At 32.9% G+C, this 21,969-nt stretch overlaps 1 protein-coding gene across 1 annotated transcript; it reads left to right on the top strand.

The window, feature by feature from the left end:
- The first annotated feature begins 1,628 nt into the window (after positions 1-1,628).
- On the top strand, positions 1,629-16,853 carry LOC137402728 (piggyBac transposable element-derived protein 3-like). Its single transcript, XM_068089233.1, has 4 exons — positions 1,629-1,751; positions 2,037-2,900; positions 3,578-3,691; positions 16,734-16,853. The coding sequence occupies exons 1-4, from the start codon at positions 1,629-1,631 to the stop codon at positions 16,851-16,853; spliced, it is 1,221 nt and encodes a 406-aa protein (XP_067945334.1).
- Positions 16,854-21,969: the final 5,116 nt, after the last annotated feature.

The raw sequence follows: 21,969 nt of genomic DNA, 5'->3' as shown, positions 1-21,969 counted from the left end.
AAAGCATTTTGTTTCCAATACCAAAGAGCAAGTTAAAAAACTATGAAAATATTAAAAAAGTATGTATTCAAGCCATGATATGTTTTGAAGAAAAAAAATATAGCAGTTTCTAAACTACCAATTTTGTCAACTTGGAATGTTTGCAGATTTCCAAAATATAAAATTTTACAATAACACTTGAAAAATGGAAACTTTTTTAGCTATTTATAACAAAAGAAAATTGAGTCAGTATAAGCAATTGAACTAATATTTACAAAATTAACATATTCTAGTTTTGTAAGTAAAAAAGTTTTTTTAGTAAAAACCTAAAGTATCATATAAATGTTTTAAACTGTTCTAAGCTCCACTTAAAACTCAGGCATAAAGTTATTGTACATGACAAACACACTCAATAGGTAAAACCTGTAACTATTGTTAAAGTTTTGTTACAACATAATAAAAAGCACATATCAAAATAAGAAATAACAAAACAATCATAAGTTGGAACTACAAACAGTACATTTTTTGTTCACTTTTGGTGTTGGTAGCTTAGATCAGATCAATAAAACACTGCAAGGTGTGGTAGAACAGCTGTCAGAAATGGTAGGTGTTATATTTTGGTCTCAGGTTAGATTTGCTCAGCATAAATATTTTTAAGAACATAAGTTAAGAGATTTACTTAGATAGGCTTGAACAGATAACTATGGTTTCATGAACAATACACATCACTTGAATTGATAAAAACACATTTTTCAAGTTTATATTAGATATATGGTAACTCCAAGTTATACAACAAATAAAAACGAAACACCTATCGCTTACTGAGTTATACCCATCTGAAGTAAACTGGCAAAGATACAAAGCCAACAAACATATTTTCATTTGTTCTTAGGCCCTGTGTTGTTAGGCCCTGTGTTGTGTATACGCAACACAAACTTTGTAGGCAATTTAGTACCAATTCAGTATTGTTGTTGCATTAAAACTGGATTTATCTTATCCTAATGGATGTTTTCTACAAGGATTCCAAGGATTTTTGTTGGTTACATCAATCATGTGACCTAGGAGGGTGTTTCAAAGTTGCCCATGTGACTATATCAAAAAGAGGGAAAAGTTGCCATTTTAGCTTAGCTGTCCTTGCTTCTTCTCAGGTAAGAACTTTAGAAATTTTTTACATTAGACTCAATTGCAGAGGTAGTTTAACTGTATAAACTATTTATGTTGCATAAATTTAATCTATAACATCTTTTTTGTGTGTGTCAAACTATGTGTTGCGCCAGTGCAACATTGGGACTTGTGCACAACAAAGAATATAGTCATACTGATAAATATCAGATGCTTTGTAACAATGAGGAAGCTACATTTTTCAATCATGTATAAAATATTAGGTATATCATGATACAGACATTGAGATTTCATATATAATAATAATATTACACTTTGCATTTTCATAAAGGGAAATTTGTAATAAAGTTTCGAATAATAATTATAACATAAATAAAATCACATTGAACATTTATAAGAAAGTATGGTCTGGCTTTAGAAATATATAGTTATATAATAATATCTTATTAGTATAACTATTTATAATACATGTATCTCTTTATTTTGTTATGAAGGTATTCTATAAAATTATGGCTCAACATTGCAGGATGACTGTGGACAATGTATTAGATGAGATAGATGGAAATAGCAGTGACTATGAAGGACTAGAAAGTGATGACGATGATGATTTTGATGCTACCCAGCAAACAACTAACTTGCAACTACAACAGGTATGTATATGCATTTTATAACAAATTATTCATATATTCACTAATGTACATACATGTACAATATAAGTTATATAGGCCTCCACATATATACACATATCTGCAACTGTCCTTATACAGCGTACATACTAATTTATGTACATATACTACAGTATAATATAGTGTATACATTCATAATAAGCATATGCCCATGTAAATACATTTATAGACATTTGCTATAGCCTATGATACTCGGGGAACAAAATTTTACTGATACATGGAAGCTGACTTTGACATTTTTTTTGCAAGGGGTCTGATAATGAATCAGAAGATAAAGAAGAAGAGGAACCAACAAATGGGAATGCAGTTCGGGGGCAGAGGAGAGAATATCGGTGGCTCAAGGCTAATTTCACACCATCTGCATTGGATTTCACTGGTCTAAAACCTGAACCACCAGTAGATGGAGCGACTCACACCCCATTGGAATGTTTTAGGCGGTTCATTTCTACAGAAATGATTGACAATATTGTACAGCAGACCAACATTTATAGTGTTCAGAAAACTGGAACTTCCGTTCAAACTGACCACAAGGAAATTGAAAAGATTTTTGGGGTGTATTTTCACATGGGTTTAGTTAGAATGTCATCAGTCAGACAATACTGGGAGATTGAAACCAGCTACCCTTCCGTCAGCACCGCTATAGGCAGAAATAGATTTCGTGACTTGCTCACCAAGATGCATGTGGTCAACAATCTTACAGTCAGTGACGAAAACAAGCAGAAGGATAAAATTTGGAAAGTGCGACCTTGGCTAGAATCGTTTAGAGAAAACTGCCTCAAACTTACACCTGAAGAAAACGTCGGCATTGATGAAATGATGTGCGAGTTTAGAGGAACGACAGACCCCATACAGCAGTACATAAAAGGAAAGCCACATCCGTGGGGGTTTAAAATCTCGGAAAGGGCTGACCCAGCTGGCATTTTATATGACTTTGACGTCTACCAAGGTGGAACAGGTCAAAGAAGTGCATTAGGCCAAGGAGCTGATGTTGTTCTAAAACTCACGGAATCATTGAAATATAATTCTAATTACAAAATATTTGCTGATAACTTTTTTACTAGTTTGGGATTGATAACTCCTCTAAATGAAAGAGGAATGAGATACACAGGGACAGTAAGAAAAAATAGAATGGGCCAATGTACGCTACTGCAAGAAAAAGAGCTAAAGAAAAAAGGGCGTGGTACCATCGATTATTGAGTAGATCAAAACCATAACATCATTGCAGTGCGATGGTATGATAATAGGGCAGTCAGCCTGCTTTCTTCTGTCACAGGTGTTGAGCCAACACGGCAAGTCAGGAGATGGGTAAAGAGTAAAAAGAACTATGAGTACTTTGCAATGCCAGCTATAGTAGCAAGCTACAACCAAAGCATGGGCGGCGTTGATCTCCTAGATTCTTTTACCGCAGCTTATCGATTCAAGCTAAGGTCAAGAAGATGGTATATGTATTTGTTTTAGCATATTGTAACATTAGCCAAGGTAAATGCCTGGAACATATATAGGAGAGAACATCGGCTGCTAGGTCTACCCAAGAAAGAAATGCTTAGCAGAAAGAAATTTCAAGTAAACATAAATGTAATCAGTTCATACTTATTATAATACCAGATAATATCCTACATAAGTGTACATATATTTATGTATATGATATAATACACCTATATCGCATTGTATAATAAAACAATTTAGATGTGCTGTAGATATACCTATATGCTGATAGTGACTTCTGAATTTTGCATATAACAACAAATGCAACCCTTATTTGGGGTAAATTGTAATGGTACACGTTGTAGGCTGGTGTAGCTGATGCTTTGATAAAAGTCAATACAGTGAAGAGAGGTCGGCCATCCTTAGATGACTCAGCGGAAGCTAAGAAAATTTCTAAGGTGGTAGTTGTCAATGAGGATGTTAGATTTGACAACATAGGCCACTGGCCAGGAAAATGTGAGAGCAGGGGTAGATGTAGGCATTGCAAGCTAAAGAACAGTTATAATACAACTGTATGTACAAAATGTGAAGTTCGATTGTGTTTTACGGAGGATAGAAACTGCTTCACAAACTTCCACAAAAAGTAGTAGTAGAAATTATCAGACCTTTTGATATCATAAAATAATTTTCTAACCATCATGTAATACTATTTTTATTATCATTATTATTGTAATTATACATGTTCTGTTGACATTTACTTTGTGGCTTTCAACAATACATTATGCTTGTTAACAATGAAAATAGCTGTTGTTTTTATTCACTTATAGCCCAATGTTGCGTATATGCAACATTTATAAAAAAACAATGTATATTACCTATCATGAAAAGTTTTTTGGTAATTAGGTCAAAATCTTCTTTTCAGTTCATATAAACCAATGAAATAATTTTAGAATCAATCCTTATACCTCTGGGTTTAACAGGGTTAAAGAATAAAAAAAAACATAATAATATTATGCTTTATTAGTTATCTTGAGGTGTTGACTGATGTTCTAAAAAAAGAATCAAGGAGATTGACCCACTAGAAGCTGAGATATAGCTAGCCAAACACAGGTCTACCTAATAACAAATCAGATGAAAACCCTTCGAAAATCCCGAGAATTGTGACGTATGAAATCGACTTATTGGTCATGTGTCGGAGTTGCGCACCCTTACCGCCGTTACCTATAATGATTGTTTTAGGCTACGAGATGTGAAACGCTTCTCGCGATAGTAAATAATTTACAGACTAGCTCTGGTTTCTCAGGAAAACCAAGCAAACACTGTGTGGTAAAGGCAGTCGCCCACAACCCCTCGCCATGATTTTTCAAAACAGAAAAGCAGATTTTGACTATTGCGCTTCAAATTTTAACTCGATCTCTACGGATATACTCTGAATATGCTCTGTTCAACGAACGGCGCGTTTATAGTCTATATGCGACATCCGCGATTTGCAGTTTGTTTAGAATAAGAAATGGGAATGTGAATTTTTGTTCATCCATAATTTTTCTACTAAGTACCTACTGCAACATTCAGTTGATTTTCATGATTATCGTCACTATTAGCAGACTGTAAGTTCACTACAGCCATAATTTTAAAAAGAATAATTTGACCGTGCTGCTCTTGCTGTAAAAAAAAACGATAACTTTTAATTTGATTTTTCTATTTATTTATTATTTTATCTATGATTATTTTTTATGAATTATATAATAATCATATTGCATATTATACAAAATAATAATATAACTGTGTATAGAATAAATGATTTAACTAATATAATTTGTAGAAAATTCCAAATGATAACTGAGATTGATGATTGATTTAATGGATTCCAATTATTAGCTATAGTTAAAAAAATCTGAACAACACTGCAGATGAGTCTGAATAGGGAAGCTAAGTGGGAGAACAACAAAACTGAGCTGAACTAGCAAGATAGCGTAATGTTGCGAAATAATCGATGCGTGTGATTATTTTATGCTAAAACTAATCTACACGTCAGAGGGACTGGTTCGGAATTCTCAGAGCAATGATTGTTAAACCCAATTTGATTGTTCTTTACTTCCAGGGGTTAAACCAATTAAAAGGCCGTGATTGTTATAGGAGAGCGCATTAGTTGGCTTAATTGACCAATGGCACACAAGTCGATTTCATACATCATATATTGATGATTACCAAAACACTTATGTTTTTTGGTAGACCTGTGTTTGGCTGGCTATATCTCAGCTTGTGGTTGGTCAATCTCCTTGATTCTTTTTTTAGAACATCAGTCAACACCTCAAGATAAATAATAAACTATAATAATATTATGCTTTTTCTATTCTTTAAGAGGCAGCAACCCTAAAAAATTGAAGGATAAATTTGTACCAAAAGATGTTTCGTTCTTCGAAAATTTTATATGTAGTTTTTCATAAGTAGGGGTTTCACAGCATTTGTGAAGCCATGTTAAAAGCATTTTATGTCTATCAGCTTATTAACATCGGAATTTTATTATTAGGTAAATTTACCTCACACTTTCAGTTCTAGACTGTTTTATTCAGCTTGAAGCATTGTGACATGAAGCAATTGTTAAAAAATGTCAGAGTGGAATGGTCCTATCTTGCAAGATGTAATTAGAAGCTTCAGGTTGTAGGCTTTCTGATGCTCAAACATCATTTTTATTGTGGGGGTCCTACCACACAAACTTGTCGTCAGAATAGTCACTTTTAAAATCACTGTCGTCACTTTTAAAATCACTGTCATCACTTTTAAAATCACTGTCACCTTTTTTAAGTTGGTAACCAAAACAACCTCTTTCTTTACATTTGTTATTTTAATACCCATATCTACGTATTCTGGTGGCACTGGGTTGCGTTAAAAATCTGAAACTCGCTCAGTTTGAACTTCTGCTAACCAAAAGCATGGCTCAACCAGCGACCTTCACAAACATATAAGTTATGTTTGGGAGCGTTGCTGATTACTCCGCGAAGAGTGACAGCCGTTTTAGGTTTTTAGGGCTATATTTCTTGTACTGAAAATAGATCGAGATTGTCTTTAATAATCAATGTCAGTTACAGACTTGAAAACAGATTGGCTGTCGATGTTATGGCATTTCATTGCTTTAATTATTTGGCAGTCTATAAATGCTGGGCCAAATGCTTCAAACCAAAACTAATGAAGTTTCGGTTGAACGTGGTGATTTATGAACAAATAATAAGTTAGTAAAGGTACGGTTACACGTAACAAAATTTCCGTTGGTTCTAATCAAAATCACGAAATGATTGAAACGCACAGAATTATTCTGCGTTGCGAGAATCGTGCTAGCGAGCACGATTCCAGCAGCTTTGGCAATTAGTATAGTCCAAGAGACGTATAATGACACACAATAAAAGTATAAGTGCAATTCAACATAGTACACACGATGCAACTGCTTAGATTGCGTTATTGAATGTATTTATTTTTTAGACGTTATGGCTACAAATTGTTTATTTTTTAATTATATTTCCTTTTTAGCAGCAAAAGTTTTGTGGTAGAAAATGTTGACATCTCTAGCGCAATCAAATCGGTTGCATCGTATTTACTACGGTGACTTTCTGTAATATTTTTCTTGTGTGTCGCATTATGTTCTCGGACTACATATATCTTAAAATTTGCTAGAGTCGTGCTCGCTAACCAACAATAGCGCGACTTAAACATTTACATCGTGTGTTCTATGTTGAGATGCTTTTGTACTTTTATTGTGTGTCGCGATACATGTCTTGGACTATACTAAGTGCTAAAGCTGCTAGAATCGTGCTCGCTAATAATTTGTTTAATCTGTTAAAAGCGCTTCGTCGACGAACTCGGTGGGCATGCACAGCTCAAATAGTTCTGTGATTTTTGGCCGATTAATTCTGCGTTTTTCGTCATTTTGGCCAGAACTCAGAACCAACGAAAAATTAATTACGTTCAGCCGTACCTTTAGTAATCCTACTTACACAATCATCGTCACTTACATTAATAAATGATCGTCTCGTCTGTCACTTTTTAAATATCCCTGTCGTCGGGTCGTCAGAATCGTCACAAAACATGGGAGGACCCCCTATTGTGAATATATTATATTACATTGTATTATACTACACTGAATTACATCCTATTATTTTATATATTGCATTACGCACTATATGACAGTATAATAAATAAATATATATAATAATAATATATGTAATAAATAGTGGTTTTGTTGCTCTAAATAAAATTCATAACAAATTAAAAAGCATTTTGGTTAAAAAGACAAATAGAGGCTCTTAATATTGATTGTAAAAGGATAATTATAAATCTATGTTTAATTTAATAATTACTTTATCTCAATCCAAATTTTTCACCTTTTAAAAATTCAATTATATACGGACACAATATATAAGCTTGTTTAGCAATATTGAGCTTTTACGATTTTAGACAAAAAAACTGATTTTGCGTCCCTGTCTCGCTAGCTTTTTCTGCTACAGATAGCAAAGACCTTGAGATGAAGAGTAAATTATTGTTTCAATTAAAATCCATCAAACAGCTACAGGAAAATTATTAATGAAATTATTCATTCGCCTGAAATACTTTTTCTGTGATTATGTAAGCTGTCTGGTAAGTAGTATTAAAGAGCCAATTTTTACAAAATGTTTCCTTGAACTTGGCAGCCTTTTCTTTAAAAATCAAAAAGACTGATGAATAATTAAAGGCCAAAAGATTATTTGTAAGTAATTATTAAACTGTAATACTGGCTTCTGAGAATGGCAAATCTGTTTATGTTGCATTTTAATAGCATGAATATTTCTATGTAACAATAAAGAGACAAACTTAATACTTGTTGGTTAACTAAATACAAAAGACAAAAGGGAAATAAAATTTTTTACTGACTTACACTTTTTTAAATTATGCAGCAAAACCGAAACAAAAGGAATAAAAAATCATTATGTAAACATATCACCACCACACAACACACTTTGTTGACAAATCTGGCTGTGCATGCAGTTCCCACAGCGCAAATTATAGACCAGATGGTGAAGAGTATTCCCATTGTATCCGATGTTGCTCCGAACTGCAATATCAAATACATAATCACATCATACCGGTACAACTTCCGCTGCAACATATCAAGCGTTTATGGTTTACAATAATTTTACAGAGTTACACAAATATTAGGAATACACTTAAACTTTCACGCTAAAAACACGGAATTTAAAATGGCTAAAAATCCAAATATGTTTACCAAAAGTATTTTGCCTACAAAAACCCAATGAGCCTACCACAATTCCGGCGTTCATCTCACTAAATGCCAAAACGTGGTGTCAACTCTAATGAATGATTCAACTTTTTATAGAAATATTTTATATATTACTTGCAAAATGTTTTTACTGTTGTTTACATTTTGGAATTCATTATCACTTTATGGCTTTTAGCGGAACTTTTATTTCAGTAAGATTTGTTTAAAATTATCTGGGAAAAAACAATCAAAACATATATACATGTCCTGCTTTTTTTGAATATGTACATATATACATATTATATAGATATATATTACAAAAATGCCCAACATTGCACAGATGAAAAAGTTCTTTGCACAGAAAAATTATTTTATTTAACAACTAGCCAAAAGTCATTCTACCTTTTAAACTTCATACCATGAGAAACTTTTTTGCAGTTTAAATGTGCGACGAAAAAATATAAAACATTTGTCAAGGTTTGTAAACTTTGTCAAACAACTGTAACTGTCTAACTTCATGTGATGAAAAAAAACGTTTTGTGGAGGTGAAGTAAAGTAAAAAACAAAAACAACTTTAAAAGTGTTTAAATGTGAAATAACTGGCAAGTAAAAGTTAAATTAGGTCTGTTTTGCTACGATTACAATAAAATATGATTTGGGAATTAAACAATTAATACGAACTGAGAAAACAAATTAATAATCATGAACATATTGAAATAATAATAACAAATTGTGCATAGAAGTGTGTGTGTATAAAAAAGGTAGTGTTCCAGCAAAAGGAATCCCACAAAACTTTGAATACTATGATACTGGTACCTCTTGATACCGGTACAAATGTAAAAATGAGATACCAGATTGCCTTTGGGTGACCAAGGAAAGAGAAGTATATCGCCTGTTCCTATTCAAGATCATACAATTGTTTGCGTGAAAAGTCCTGACCGTGATTAAGCAAATAAACTGTCCGAAAAACCAGAAAAAGAAGTTCACGAAAACACACAAAACATTGCCGAGAGTTGGCTTGCAAACCTGCAGAGGCAATCCTCATGAGTTCAAGTCCAGCAGAATGCAAAACGTTAGGTCTAAGATCTTAGCCGGGCGGGATAGGCAAGATAGGTGACACAGGCAAGATAGGCGAAAAAGGCAGGATAGACGGTATATATTTTCTTATTTCGAGAATTATGTATATAAACATAAATATATGTTTATATGTATATATCTACATATAAACATCTTAATTTATTTTTCCCAGTGTCACTATAAACATCAAATATATATACTTAGCAAGTTTTACCACATCTAAAACAACAGCTGATGTGCATGTATGTGTTTAAAAATTTTATTATGGAATTTAAACAGGCATAAACTTATAGAGCTTCTAAATTACACAGTCACTAACCAAAACTTGTAACATCTCAGATGACAACAAACACTACAGGCAACTCGCCGCCAAATTTTATGCGCAAGGCTTAAGAAAAATACAAAACAATTGTTATTTCTCACAAAAATGATGCATTGCATAAAAAGTTAATTTTATAAATAATACTAATACCTGATCTCAATTAACTAATATCAGCAGAAAAAAAATTAGCTTTAATTCTATTACAAGAAATTATAGACCTACATTGTAGTAGCAGAACAAAAAATGCTAAAGTCAGCAATTTTTATGGTTTAAATTATTTGTGGTTTTACCTCATTTAGCATAATGTTTGAGAGAAAGTTTAACTAATGTTATTTGTTAATATCAAGTTATTGAAAACTTAAAGAACCTTGAGATCACAATCAACTACAAGTATTAATCATTTAGGGCATGTTTTAAAGGCATGCACAAAATGTATGTTTTATTAGAGTAGGTAGAAATACCCTTTTCAAGTGCATTGATGCATGTATAAAAACTAACTAGCAAGGTTGATTTATCGAATCAATTATTCAACATTTCACATTCACTTGCTTTAAAAAGAATTTTTTGCTCGTAAGTTAAGATTACCTTAAAAATAGAAAACAATTGCAAACATAGATTACCATAGTTACAGTTTAAAAAATGCTGGCAAATTTAAACTACAGCCAGAAGTTGTCTACTGTGTCTCACAGGTACTCACAGTTTTAAAATAGAAACTAGTGATTTCAGTCGTCCTGCTAGTCTCCGATATCTTAATGGCAGTCCATGTGAGAAACATCAAGAAAAGTCCAGGAGTTGCAAAGAAAGAAATAAAACTTCCATTCGACTTGACATTTTCCTTTTCTGAAAAGCATAAATCACTATTATATGCTTCACGTCATGAAAAGACTGGTTACTGTGGTCAACTTTGTGGAGCTGTTTAAAGGTTGCAGACACAACTTATCCTTTTGTTGGGGCTAGTTTGTAATGGGTCTTACTAACCTCTCAGAGATCTAAAAACTGTATAGCTCAGTAGTGGTATTTTCAAAACTAGAACTGATTAACGAAGAAAAACCAGATGGTGGAATTGGTTGAATGCAATCATAAACTTCAAACAGAGATGAACTACTGAAGCCACTGCGGAGAACTAGAGGAAAACAATAAACTAGAACTTGCATTGCCAGGTCTATTTCACTGACTTCTCTAGCTTAATTAACGTGGGCAAACAGAGAAGTTTTTCTAAACAATTATGTGAGTGGAAAGAGCTCTAGAAACTCAAGGCATAACGAGAGCACACATGTGCGTAGGCAACATGTGGTGATTCCTAAAAGGGAATAAGTAGGTGAGGTATGAGCAGTCATGTATTACTAATCTTCAAAACAATTTGAGCATTTTAACTGACGGAAAGCATTGATTTATCCCCATTTTGACCTAAAAACTATCTACTCGCGGTGACACATAGCAAAACGACAAAATGACTCACATGGCTCTATAAAAGATTAAAGTTACAAAACAATATGGGTGTCAAACTTATTTCTATGCAATAAAGCCAAGACTTCAGGAGCTTAAGGAGAGTACGCATTTTAGTGCCAAACAGTAACTCCACTTGCACAGGCTGGAAAATTCCTCATTATATATTTCATTTAGTAAGTGTTATCCACTCTATTAAATTAAGCTTTGGAACATTCTTCCTGCTTGCAGAAAACTATTTTGTAATAAAATAATTAGTTTGTACTTTCCAAAATTAATGATGTTATATTTAAATGTTATAATATGCTTGTCTGACATTTTTGTATTACTTGCATTTCATTGTTGCTGAGACATCAAACAGGCACAAATTTGAGTCATACCAAATGTAGTCTAGTTTTAATACATTCAACTCCTAACGCATTGAGTTACTTCTTCTAACTACCGTATATTACCTTAAGATGACATATATATATATATATATATATATATATATGTATAAGTATATAAAACTTTAATTTTAATAGTTACATAAGTGCAACTACAAAAATTAATTTTGTAATAACACTTTTGAAAGTTTCAGAAGAGTAAATCGTAGGCTTACTGTTAGATCAGTAGAGGTCAGAGGGTTGTGTGAATCAGCTTGCAAATGTTATGCAATCTAATTTTTCATTATGGTAGGTGTTCGACATTAAAATAAATTGCGGTATTTCTTGATTTATAACTCTAACTATCTTCTTTGAAAAAAACTTCAGTTGTCTATTGATAGCATATAGCCAGTCAAGTGTCTGCATGGACTCATTTTATAAAGGTCACAACATAAACAAAGTATGAAAAAAAATTATAATAAGAAAAATCAGAAGAGGAGTGAATCTGCAAGGGCTAGTAGCTAAGCTAGTAGCTTTGTTACAGAATGGAGCATTAGTGTTATTTTTCAATAAAGGTTTTGTTGCCATGACATTGCCAGTTGAACTTTCAAAAAGTACAACTAAGCCTGCAAAATGAATAGAAGCTTGAAAGCTTAACTTACCTACTCTAGGAATGAGACAAAAATGGATAGGGAGTAGAATCAGTAAGCAAGCCCTAAATATTCCAAACATTCCGGTATACTCTACAAACTAAACATAACAAAACATCATTGAATAAATGTTTCATTTGAGTGTTTAAGACTCATTATCACCATCAGCAAAAGTAATAAGCACAATGAATAAGTGCATCAGCTATTGTAAGCCGATTATCGTGCAAATTTCTTTTTTTAAATCTCTATAAAATCTCGTTTAGCAACAAGCTATCACCAACATCAGAGGCATAACATACCATATTTGAATTGACAAATATTCATATTGGACTACAAAAGAGTGTTTATTGTTACATGTTTGGAATTGAAGAGTTTTCTCAGTGATCGTCAGCCCACTTGCGCACTAATTTAGTCTATACGTTTGCGATTATGGAGAGGATAGCAGTGACTCAACTTCCACTTACAACATTCAAAGTTTCTGCTCAGGTCTGAAATGATTTTAACATTCCTACTTGTGGAATCACCTATTTGACTGATTAAAAACCAAACCACTACAAATACTCTACTGGGTATTGATCAGTGCTTTAGCATAGCTTGAAGGTCTGCGTGGGAAACTGCTAGCTGAGGTTGTTAGTTTTAATAAATGGTGTTTCGCCTGACTAGTAATAGTATCTAGTGCTATTATAAGTGTAAACTCATCTGTTGCCAAACTCTTAAGCATCAGTCAAAACGAATCGCATTATCTGTGTTTTTTTGTATCTGGTTAAAAGTGTATTTGAATTTCTAAAAGTCAAAGTTCAACTTGCTCAATATCTACAATGAGCTTGTAGCAAACTTTATTAAAACATCCATTTTTATTTAAATATATTTGCACAACGAGATGCTGTAATTGTACCAGAAACTTCAGACTTGAGCTGTGTTTGCTGCTCTTAACATCTTAGACACTTTGTTCTTTTAGGTATTTCAGTTTGTTTATACTGTTTGTTTTAAAGAAAATCACAACATTAAAACCAGAGGCTAAAAAAGGATGGCATTAACATAGTTTGCATGAAATTAAACGGTTTAGTTGTATAAGTATTGACCTATGACATAAATGTATGGCTCATTAACCCAGCTCTGAGTCATTTGACAACCAACTTTCCGCTCCTTATCTTGTATTCTACACACGCAGTATGACCTCCGAATGCTAAGAAGAGCTAAATTAAAAAATCGATTGAAATATTTTGACCTGCCTTCTAGTTAAATTGTTGGCAAATGCAGCCAAACTTGCAAAACTTTACTTTTGTGTTGCTGAGATGGTTCGTGAGCAAGAAAATTGCTTATCAATAAAAAGAGAGGTTTTTGGTTGAGAGATTATTTGGTCAATAACACTTATTTAATATGTTAGAGTGAAACTGTTACCGACCACAAAATGAAGATTTATGCCTATTTACAATGAAATACTCTAGCAAAAATCATTCACTAAGCTTAGCCATTATAAGTATCAAAGCTACGTAATGATTTGATAGTTTTGGTATGATACCTTTTTCATAGCAAAAATTAGTAAATCAATCACCTAGTTCAATTTTATTAGACAACCAAGTCTAACCAACAAACATTTTATTTATACTATCATAAATTGATAGGTCTAAATAGTTTTTTCAACAAGTTATTTCATGATAAAAACAACAGAGATAATTTTTCTCTAAACTATTGGTAGGTTTTTGTTCCCATTGCGACTCCAACAACCTCAGTATTATTTAACGTAGGAAAACATGCTAAATGTTAGTTAACACCTCATCTTTGATCCTAACAAAATTACGTACTGAACTGGTTTTTCTAGTTTTGCCAAGATATTTTACCATAATCTAAGTTTTAGCTAGCTAAAGTTTTATGGTTTCAAATTGTTGTTGTGAGTATTTGAAGGCTTCATAACGATGTCAGTCATGCTAGCTAGTCAATTGTTAAGATGTTTTTCAGTAAAAACATTTGGTAAAAATTTAAAACCATAAAACATACTATCTTCTTTAGGAAAAAACATTAGCAAATCAAATCATAATAAAAAAAATTTGTTTTGCTGAAAAGCAGCTATTGTAAAACATCCCAACTTTCAAACTATGATATGTAATAGAAAATCTTTACAAAATTACATCTTTATATCACTTCAGCTTTTTAAGAGCATTAACTGTCCAAAGGTAGCATGATTTTTTTTGCAATTCTATAGCAAATTGGATAAAAGTACAGCGTTTACAGCCTAATTAAAGGTTTGGTATCCGCTCACTCAAAGATGAACTTACAAAAAAAATTATTTGATTTCATCAAAAATTATCAGCAATTTTTATCCGTTGCTACTGTTTTTGATGTGTGAGGCGACCTGACAGTCAAATTGTTTGAAGATTAAAATCGCTGAAACTGAGTCGTGGTGAAAATTCTCAGACGAAACACGTGTGCAAAATGACCTGACTTGTTGCTATGGTTGCTATAGTTTATATAAGCTATTTAATTCAAGCTACAGCATTAAACGGCTCTTTTATGCTAGTCATTTTGCAACTATAGACAAAATAATTGCCCTTCTACTTGATTGAAGCAGTTTTACCGTGATAAAGTTGGTCAATTCTAATATTCGAGCATACTGGCAGTCAGATAACCTCAAACATCAAAAACTATCACAATTGATAGAAAAATAGTCATACTTTCTGATAAATCTAGCAAATATTTGTGCGAGTTTATATTTACTGAGCATTGATAAACTTCTTTAGTAGAAAGATTTTGCTTGCATGTTCAATATTGGTAATTTTAGGCGTTTGGAATTTTATAAGTTGTCATTACATGTGGTGTTTCGCAAAAATATCCAGAAATAAGTGGGAAATTGCTTTCGTTACTAATCAATTTTTATTTATGTGAAGTTTTGCCAAGATGATCAGAAAGAATTTGTTCAATAAGTTTTCTTACCCACCAACACCCATCATGATCATAAAAACTTACTTTATAAAGAAATGCTCCAAGAGCTGGTCCAAATCCATATCCCACCACATTAGCAGTTTCAACAAATGCCTGTCAACATAGACATCTAAATCAATTGGTATAAGAAAAAGATAAGTGAGAATTTATTGTACAAGCATCTGATGATAACATCTATTAACTACAAAGGCCATGACCAATTCTAGAAACAGTATTAACAATCTTAAAATAATGTTTCAACTCTACTCATTTTTGTAAGAAATTGCCGTCCTTGCTCTATTTGTCTTACTTAATAAGCAATGATAGCAGCATATTTTAAAGGATAACCGTTGCCCGTTTTGTTTTATAATAAGGTTTTAAAAAATTCAGTTAAAAACAAAATGATTGCCAATAAAAAAATATATGCATGTATAAATTATCTGCAAAAATAGAGGTCTAAAATTTGTGAACTATGAACAACTGGTTCTATTTCAATTTTGCTAAAGGGCGCCCATGCCGGTAAGGAGTACATTTTGCCTGAATGCACCAGCAATGCACTGAAACAATATTAAAATATTTAAAATAAAATAAAAGTTATATTCACACTTATTTATTTTTGTTAGGCAAGCTTTTCTATTTGTACTGAAAATGTATACCAAAAATTTTAAAAATTTCACTGTGAACATTTTTTGTTGCTAGGTTTATTTATATGAATTTCTTTTTATTTTATTTTATGTTTGATCATCTTTCAGATTTTACCAGCTTCATCTTTACAATATGTACTTTATGTTAATTTGTAGCTCTTGAGTTAAATATAACTAAAGTTTCTATAGATACAAGTTCAAGATAGAAAGACTAAATGTATGATACATGTAGGTCTGATATTCTATAGCAGTTACTGAAATGTTGTCCCTTTTGATCTAGCAACAACCATTCAGTAGCATAGACAAGCTGTGGTTCAACAATCTAGACTTATTAAACTTCAAATTATTCTTTTGAGTTCGGTTCTCATCAAAATTCACTGGTGGCAACAAGAATAGCATTAAATCTTAATTTACTTCCTGAAAATGATCATGTCTTTAGTTGTTGAGTATTTCTAGCCTCTGGGTTCAGATTCTTTTAGTGAAAATACAAGGGCCTTGTGCAGCGATGCTCACACAAACACGCATAGCCTTGTTTCAACATAAGCATCATACTTGATTGTCAAGGATCACATCCATAAATGATCATTATTTTGATATTAAAGATTAGAGAAAGTGTAATATTATTATGCTTTATTATTTATCTTGAGGTGTTGACTGATGTTTAAAAAAAATCAAGGAGATCGACACACCAGAAGCTGAGATATAGCCAGCCAAACACAAGTCTACTTCAAAACGAATCAGAGGAAAAACTCTTCGAAAATCCCGACAATTGTGTCGTATGAAATCGACTTATTGGACATGTGCCGGAGTTGCGTACCCTTACCGCCGTTACGTTTACTGATTGTTTTAGGCTAAGAGATGTGAAATTCTTCTCGCGATAGTAAAGAACTTACAGACTATCTCTGGTTTCTCAGGAAAACCAAGCAAACATTGTGGGGTAAAGGCAGTTGCCCACAACCCCTTGCCATGATTTTTCAAAACAGAAGAGCAAATTTTGACTATCGAGCTTCAAATTTTAACTCGATCTCCACGGATATGCTTCAAAGATCCTCTGTTTAATGAACGGCGTGTGTATAGTCTATATGCGACATCCGCGATTTGCAGTTAGTTTAGAATAAGAAATGGGAATGTGAATTTTTGTTCATTCATCATTTTTCTACTGTGTACCTACTGCAGCATTCAGTTGATTTTCATGATTATCGTCACTATTAACAGACTGTAAGTTCACTACAACCATAATCTTAAAAAGACTAACTTGACCGTGCTGCTCTTGCTGTAAGAAAAGAAAACGATAACTTTTGATTTGATTTTTCTGTTGATCTATTATCTTATCTATGAATATTTTTTATGATTAATATAATAATCATAATGCATATTATACAAAATAATAATATAACTTCGTATAGAATAAATGATGTAGCTAATATAATTTGTAGAAAATTCCAAATGATAACCGAGATTGATAATTGATTTAATTGATTCCATTTATTAGCTATAGTTAAAAAAATCTGAACAACCTTAAAAATGAGTCCGAATAGGGAAGTTAAGTAGGAGAACAACAAAGCTGAGCTGAACTAGCAAGATAGCGAAATGTTGCGAAATAATAGATGCGTGTAATTATTTTATGCTAAAACTAATCTACGCGTCAGAGGGCCTGGTTCGGAATTCTCAGAACAATGATTGTTAGGCCCAATTTGATTGTTCTATACTTCTAGAGATTAAACCAATTAAAACGCCGTGATTGTTATACAAGAGCGCATTAGTTGGCTTAATGGACCAATAGCACACAAGTCGATTTCATAGGTCATATTTTTATGCTAATATGAGTAGGCCTATTCCCAAAACACTGATGTATTTTGGTAGCCCTGTGTTTGGCTGGCTATATCTCAGCTTCTGGTTGGTCAATCTCCTTGATTCTTTTTTTACAACATCAGCCAACACCTCAAAATAAATAATAAAGCATAATAATATCACGTTTTCTTTTTTTTAAGTAGAATGTAGTAAGTATAATTAGTTTGTACCTCTTTAATTTAGTATCACTGTTTTGTTTTATTTCATCAAATGATACGAAAACTGAAAAACAACAAAAGAAAATAATGATGAGGTCCAAACTGCGCAGTAGCATTGCTAGACAAGGCGCTGGGCCACAAGTTAACAACGAGCAGCCAGAAACTATCTACCCATCACTTAACACGTACAGCTTGAGGGCATGTCTAAAGGTGCGCTCACTCACAACCCTACGCAGTTCATCAGGCAAAGCGTTCCATGGTGCTGACTGCTGATAAGACATTCTGCGATGACTTGAAGCAGATTTAGAGGAAGGTAGCTTTAGATTTACGAAAGAGCAGCGAGTGAGCTATTGATGAATGCGATGTGATTTAAGGCTGTAGAATAATTGATGAGAGGCGATGAGAGTTCAAATTTTATAGAGTTTATTCACAGTCAAAAAATCACTGTAGAGCAAACATTTTATATGCAGTTTGTGTAGGACAGCCTAATGTTAAAAAGTTTAGCTGACATTAGAATGAGTACAGACACTTTTGTGTCTTCACTATCATAAGAGCAGTGTCCGTCCACCCATCTGAAACCTTACATAGATGGTGGCAAACAAATCACTTTGTCTAAGATTTGTACTCATGACTTTCAGCTTGACAGTCAAACACTTTACCAACTGCGCACAGTGATTGATCGCCAGTCTTTCAGAATCATTAAAATTAGTAGTTATCATGGCTAATGGTTTCCTACAGCACCCTAGACCTCCAGAATACTAATATTTACGGCAAAAAAGGTCATGCTCGCTCGTTTGTCTGTCCGTCCGTTCTATAGAGTTGGATAGCGGGACAGAAGTTGTATCATGCATGATTTGAACTCCCCAAATTTAGCATGGCTGACCTGTATTGTAACAGCTGTACCAACCAAACACCTACTGGCATTTCACTATAATCATACTTGTAGTTATATTCCACATGACAAGCACTCACAGCATATTAGACTTTCACGGTGCTAGTTCTTTTTAAAGTGTTAAATACTTACAGTGTGTTTTGTTTAAAATAGGAAGATTTGTCCTCTTTTTATAGCACTGTATATTGAAAAAAATATAGCCTATAAAATAAAGTCTAGAAGAGATAATGAAAATTTAACATAATTTAGCTTATCCATTTCAAACCTTTTTCTTTTACTTTACTTAGAACAATTATTCAACCGAGACTCAATACATTTTGTGGAACATATTCCTCACCACAATAGTAGGTGATTCGTAGCCTGATGCCTTCATCAAAAGACTGGTTCCAGTGACATTCAACATTGCTGATCCAATACCAGCTACACATCTGATAGAGACACAGCTTATGAGAAACCACTCTTTTCCCTCCACTGATGTGGTAATCCTATAAAGCAAATTCTTAAGGAACAAGCGATAATGACGTTTTGTAATTGGTATCATTTGTCACCCAACTCTATAGTGACTATACACAACTAATTTTTACCACACCAAGACATTTTGTTGTTAGAAACTGCTACAGTAATTCTCTATCGCTATTAGTCTAAACTTGCAGGTATTTCTTTGCAAATCTTTGGAGCAAAGGCTAGTATTTTTGTTGGCAACTAAAGCTATACCTGCACATTTGGCCGTTTTGATTCAAACTCAATGCTATAAAATCTTTTAATGCAGCAGATTATTTTTGAACTTCAAACTTTTATAACATTTTGAAACATTTGAGGTTGATGCATTTTCATATTAGCTGTTTTGGAAGACCCTTTATAGTAAAGAATAACAACAATTATCACAGAATATCAGCTATTCATGACTCACGAGGAACTATAATACTTTATATGTGGAGATAAAATGTAAGATGCACAGTGCAAATTGCAGATTACAAAAAGCAGAATGTTATATGTTAGCAAATAACTAAATATTTACACTGTTTTTCAAAATAGTTATAAATCTTTCAAAAAAATTATGTGAAATTTAGCAATTATAGTAAACAAGTATATAGATTTCCTATCAATTTAATCAGCTACAATATTTTGTGATCTGCCTGTCCCTTAATCTTTGTCAGAGTTCTAAGCTTTACCGTGTTGTTACAGAGTATTTGTATAGAGATTTGTCTCATAAAGCTCTTACAGAGTTGTCTCATAGAGTATTCTCATAGAGTTGTCTCATAGAGTTGTCTCATAGAGTTGTCTCATTGAGTTGTCTTATTGAGTGGTCTTATAATAGTTGTATCATAGAGTTGTCTTATAGATTTGTATCCTATGTCTGTCTCATAGAGTTGTCTCACAGAGTATTCTCATAGAGTTGCCTCATACAGTGGTCTCATAGAGTTGCTTCATATAGTGGTCCCATCAACTTGTTTGGTAAAGTTATCCTACAGAGTTCTATCCTAAAGTTGTCTCAAGGAGTTGTCTTATTGAGTGGTCTTATAGAGTTGTATCATGCGGCTTTTTCACAAATTTATCTCATGAAGAAGCCTTATAGAGTTGTCTCATAGAATGCTCTCATATAATTATTTAGTAAAAACAGAATCACTTAAACAATAAAGCCACTAAACAATTTGAAGCATTGCCATAATATATTTTTGTTAAAACAATAGTGTTTCTTTAATCCTTTGCTGACATACGGGTATCATGAAATACACTAGAAAACCACACTTAAATGTAAAATTTTACATGAAAGCAAAAGCTTAGCTTTTAAGGATGTCAATCACCTTCTCCATGCAACAAGGTAAGATTGCTTCAAATAGAATTTTTTTGTTTTGCCTTTATGTCTGCATTTTTTGCCACCATTTATTAAAATAGTTGATCCGAAGCTTTTATTACGTTGTAATATTTTTGAAATGGTTCATGAGCTAGATCAAACTTAATTTGGACAAAGATTAGTATAAAACAAACAATTTCCTTTAACTACCTCGGGTAAACCTGACGGCAGATTTTTCATTTGAACAAAATAGTGTGATAAATAGTTTTTTCTACTAAAAAGTGTAAATTATCTTTCTAGTGTTAACCCTTGGTATTACACACCCTTTTGCAGCATTCAATTTAAAGTCAAAGATTTAAGAAGCAGTTCTTTTCAGATGTGCTAGTTCTATCGGGGAGAGTGAGTCTTTGCTCTGGTAGTGGCATGACAAGTTACATAAGTTCATATACTACAGCTTCCCTGACAATTCTGGTAACATTATGGCAAATAAAAAACTATGGTCTTCTAAGGCCATAAATTTTTTAATGAAGCATTACCATAACCAGTCAGCATGTTAGAGTGTAGTTAGCAAGCCACCTGTTACTAGTTGCTAGTTTACAGATGTACCATTATAACCAACAATAATGTTATAATACTATTCACACAAAGTTTATGATTTGATTCTATGAAAATCTAAGAAAGAATCTAAATATGAAAGTCTGCCAGTGATCATAAATGTCTGTGAGAATGTTTCAACTTTTCATGGGGTGTAATTTATCCTTTCATGGTCAACAAAGTGTACTTATTTGTCAAAACAGGATCTGATACAGGATCTGAGATTTAGGCCTTTTTAACAGCAAAATTATTAGTATAGCTGAACTCAGTTGTAAAGCAATCAAATTATTTCTAGCTTGTATCCCTCAACTATGTGCCTTCATACTTGTATGTCTTACCCAAAGGATATGCATGCTGCTCCTGCAATCATTGACCCAGTAGCACACAGTTTCTTCGGGTGGCATATGCTAAACTACAGTGTAAGAAAATTATATGAGCACATTGTATTTGTAGTTTAACGTTTATCGACCATAAAGGCAACCTTTTATTGCAAACTGCACTACTTCTAAGTAGGCTTACTACTTAAATCTCAGTGTAATAATTGAGTCAGTTTTGTAAACTTGCTGCATAAGGTCATTACTTTGATGGTCAGTAAAGAAGTTATTACTAGTTTGTACCTCACTTTTTTATTATCATAGTGGAGCGAACATTTCATATATTGTGAAAGTTAGCTAGCAGTATAATGTGTACGGACGCTCTAGTGTCTTTACTATTATAAGAAAAGTGGTCACCGGTCCAACTGTCTGAAGTCATGACTAGAGATTGAAAAAAAGATTGATTCTTACAGATTTAAAAT

The sequence above is a fragment of the Watersipora subatra genome, chromosome 8 (genome assembly GCF_963576615.1).
Source record: "Watersipora subatra chromosome 8, tzWatSuba1.1, whole genome shotgun sequence".
Lineage (NCBI taxonomy): Eukaryota > Metazoa > Bryozoa > Gymnolaemata > Cheilostomatida > Watersiporidae > Watersipora > Watersipora subatra.
Note: the sequence above shows the minus strand (reverse complement) of the source record. Positions and strands in the feature narration are given on the sequence as shown.

Coding starts and splice junctions, on each gene's coding strand:
- LOC137402728 (XM_068089233.1), top strand. CDS start 1,629: ATGACTGTGGACAATGTATTAGATGAGATAGATGGAAATAGCAGTGAC. Junction 1,752..2,036: donor CTAACTTGCAACTACAACAG/GTATGTATATGC, acceptor TTTTTTTGCAAG/GGGTCTGATAATGAATCAGA. Junction 2,901..3,577: donor GAATGAGATACACAGGGACA/GTAAGAAAAAAT, acceptor TACACGTTGTAG/GCTGGTGTAGCTGATGCTTT.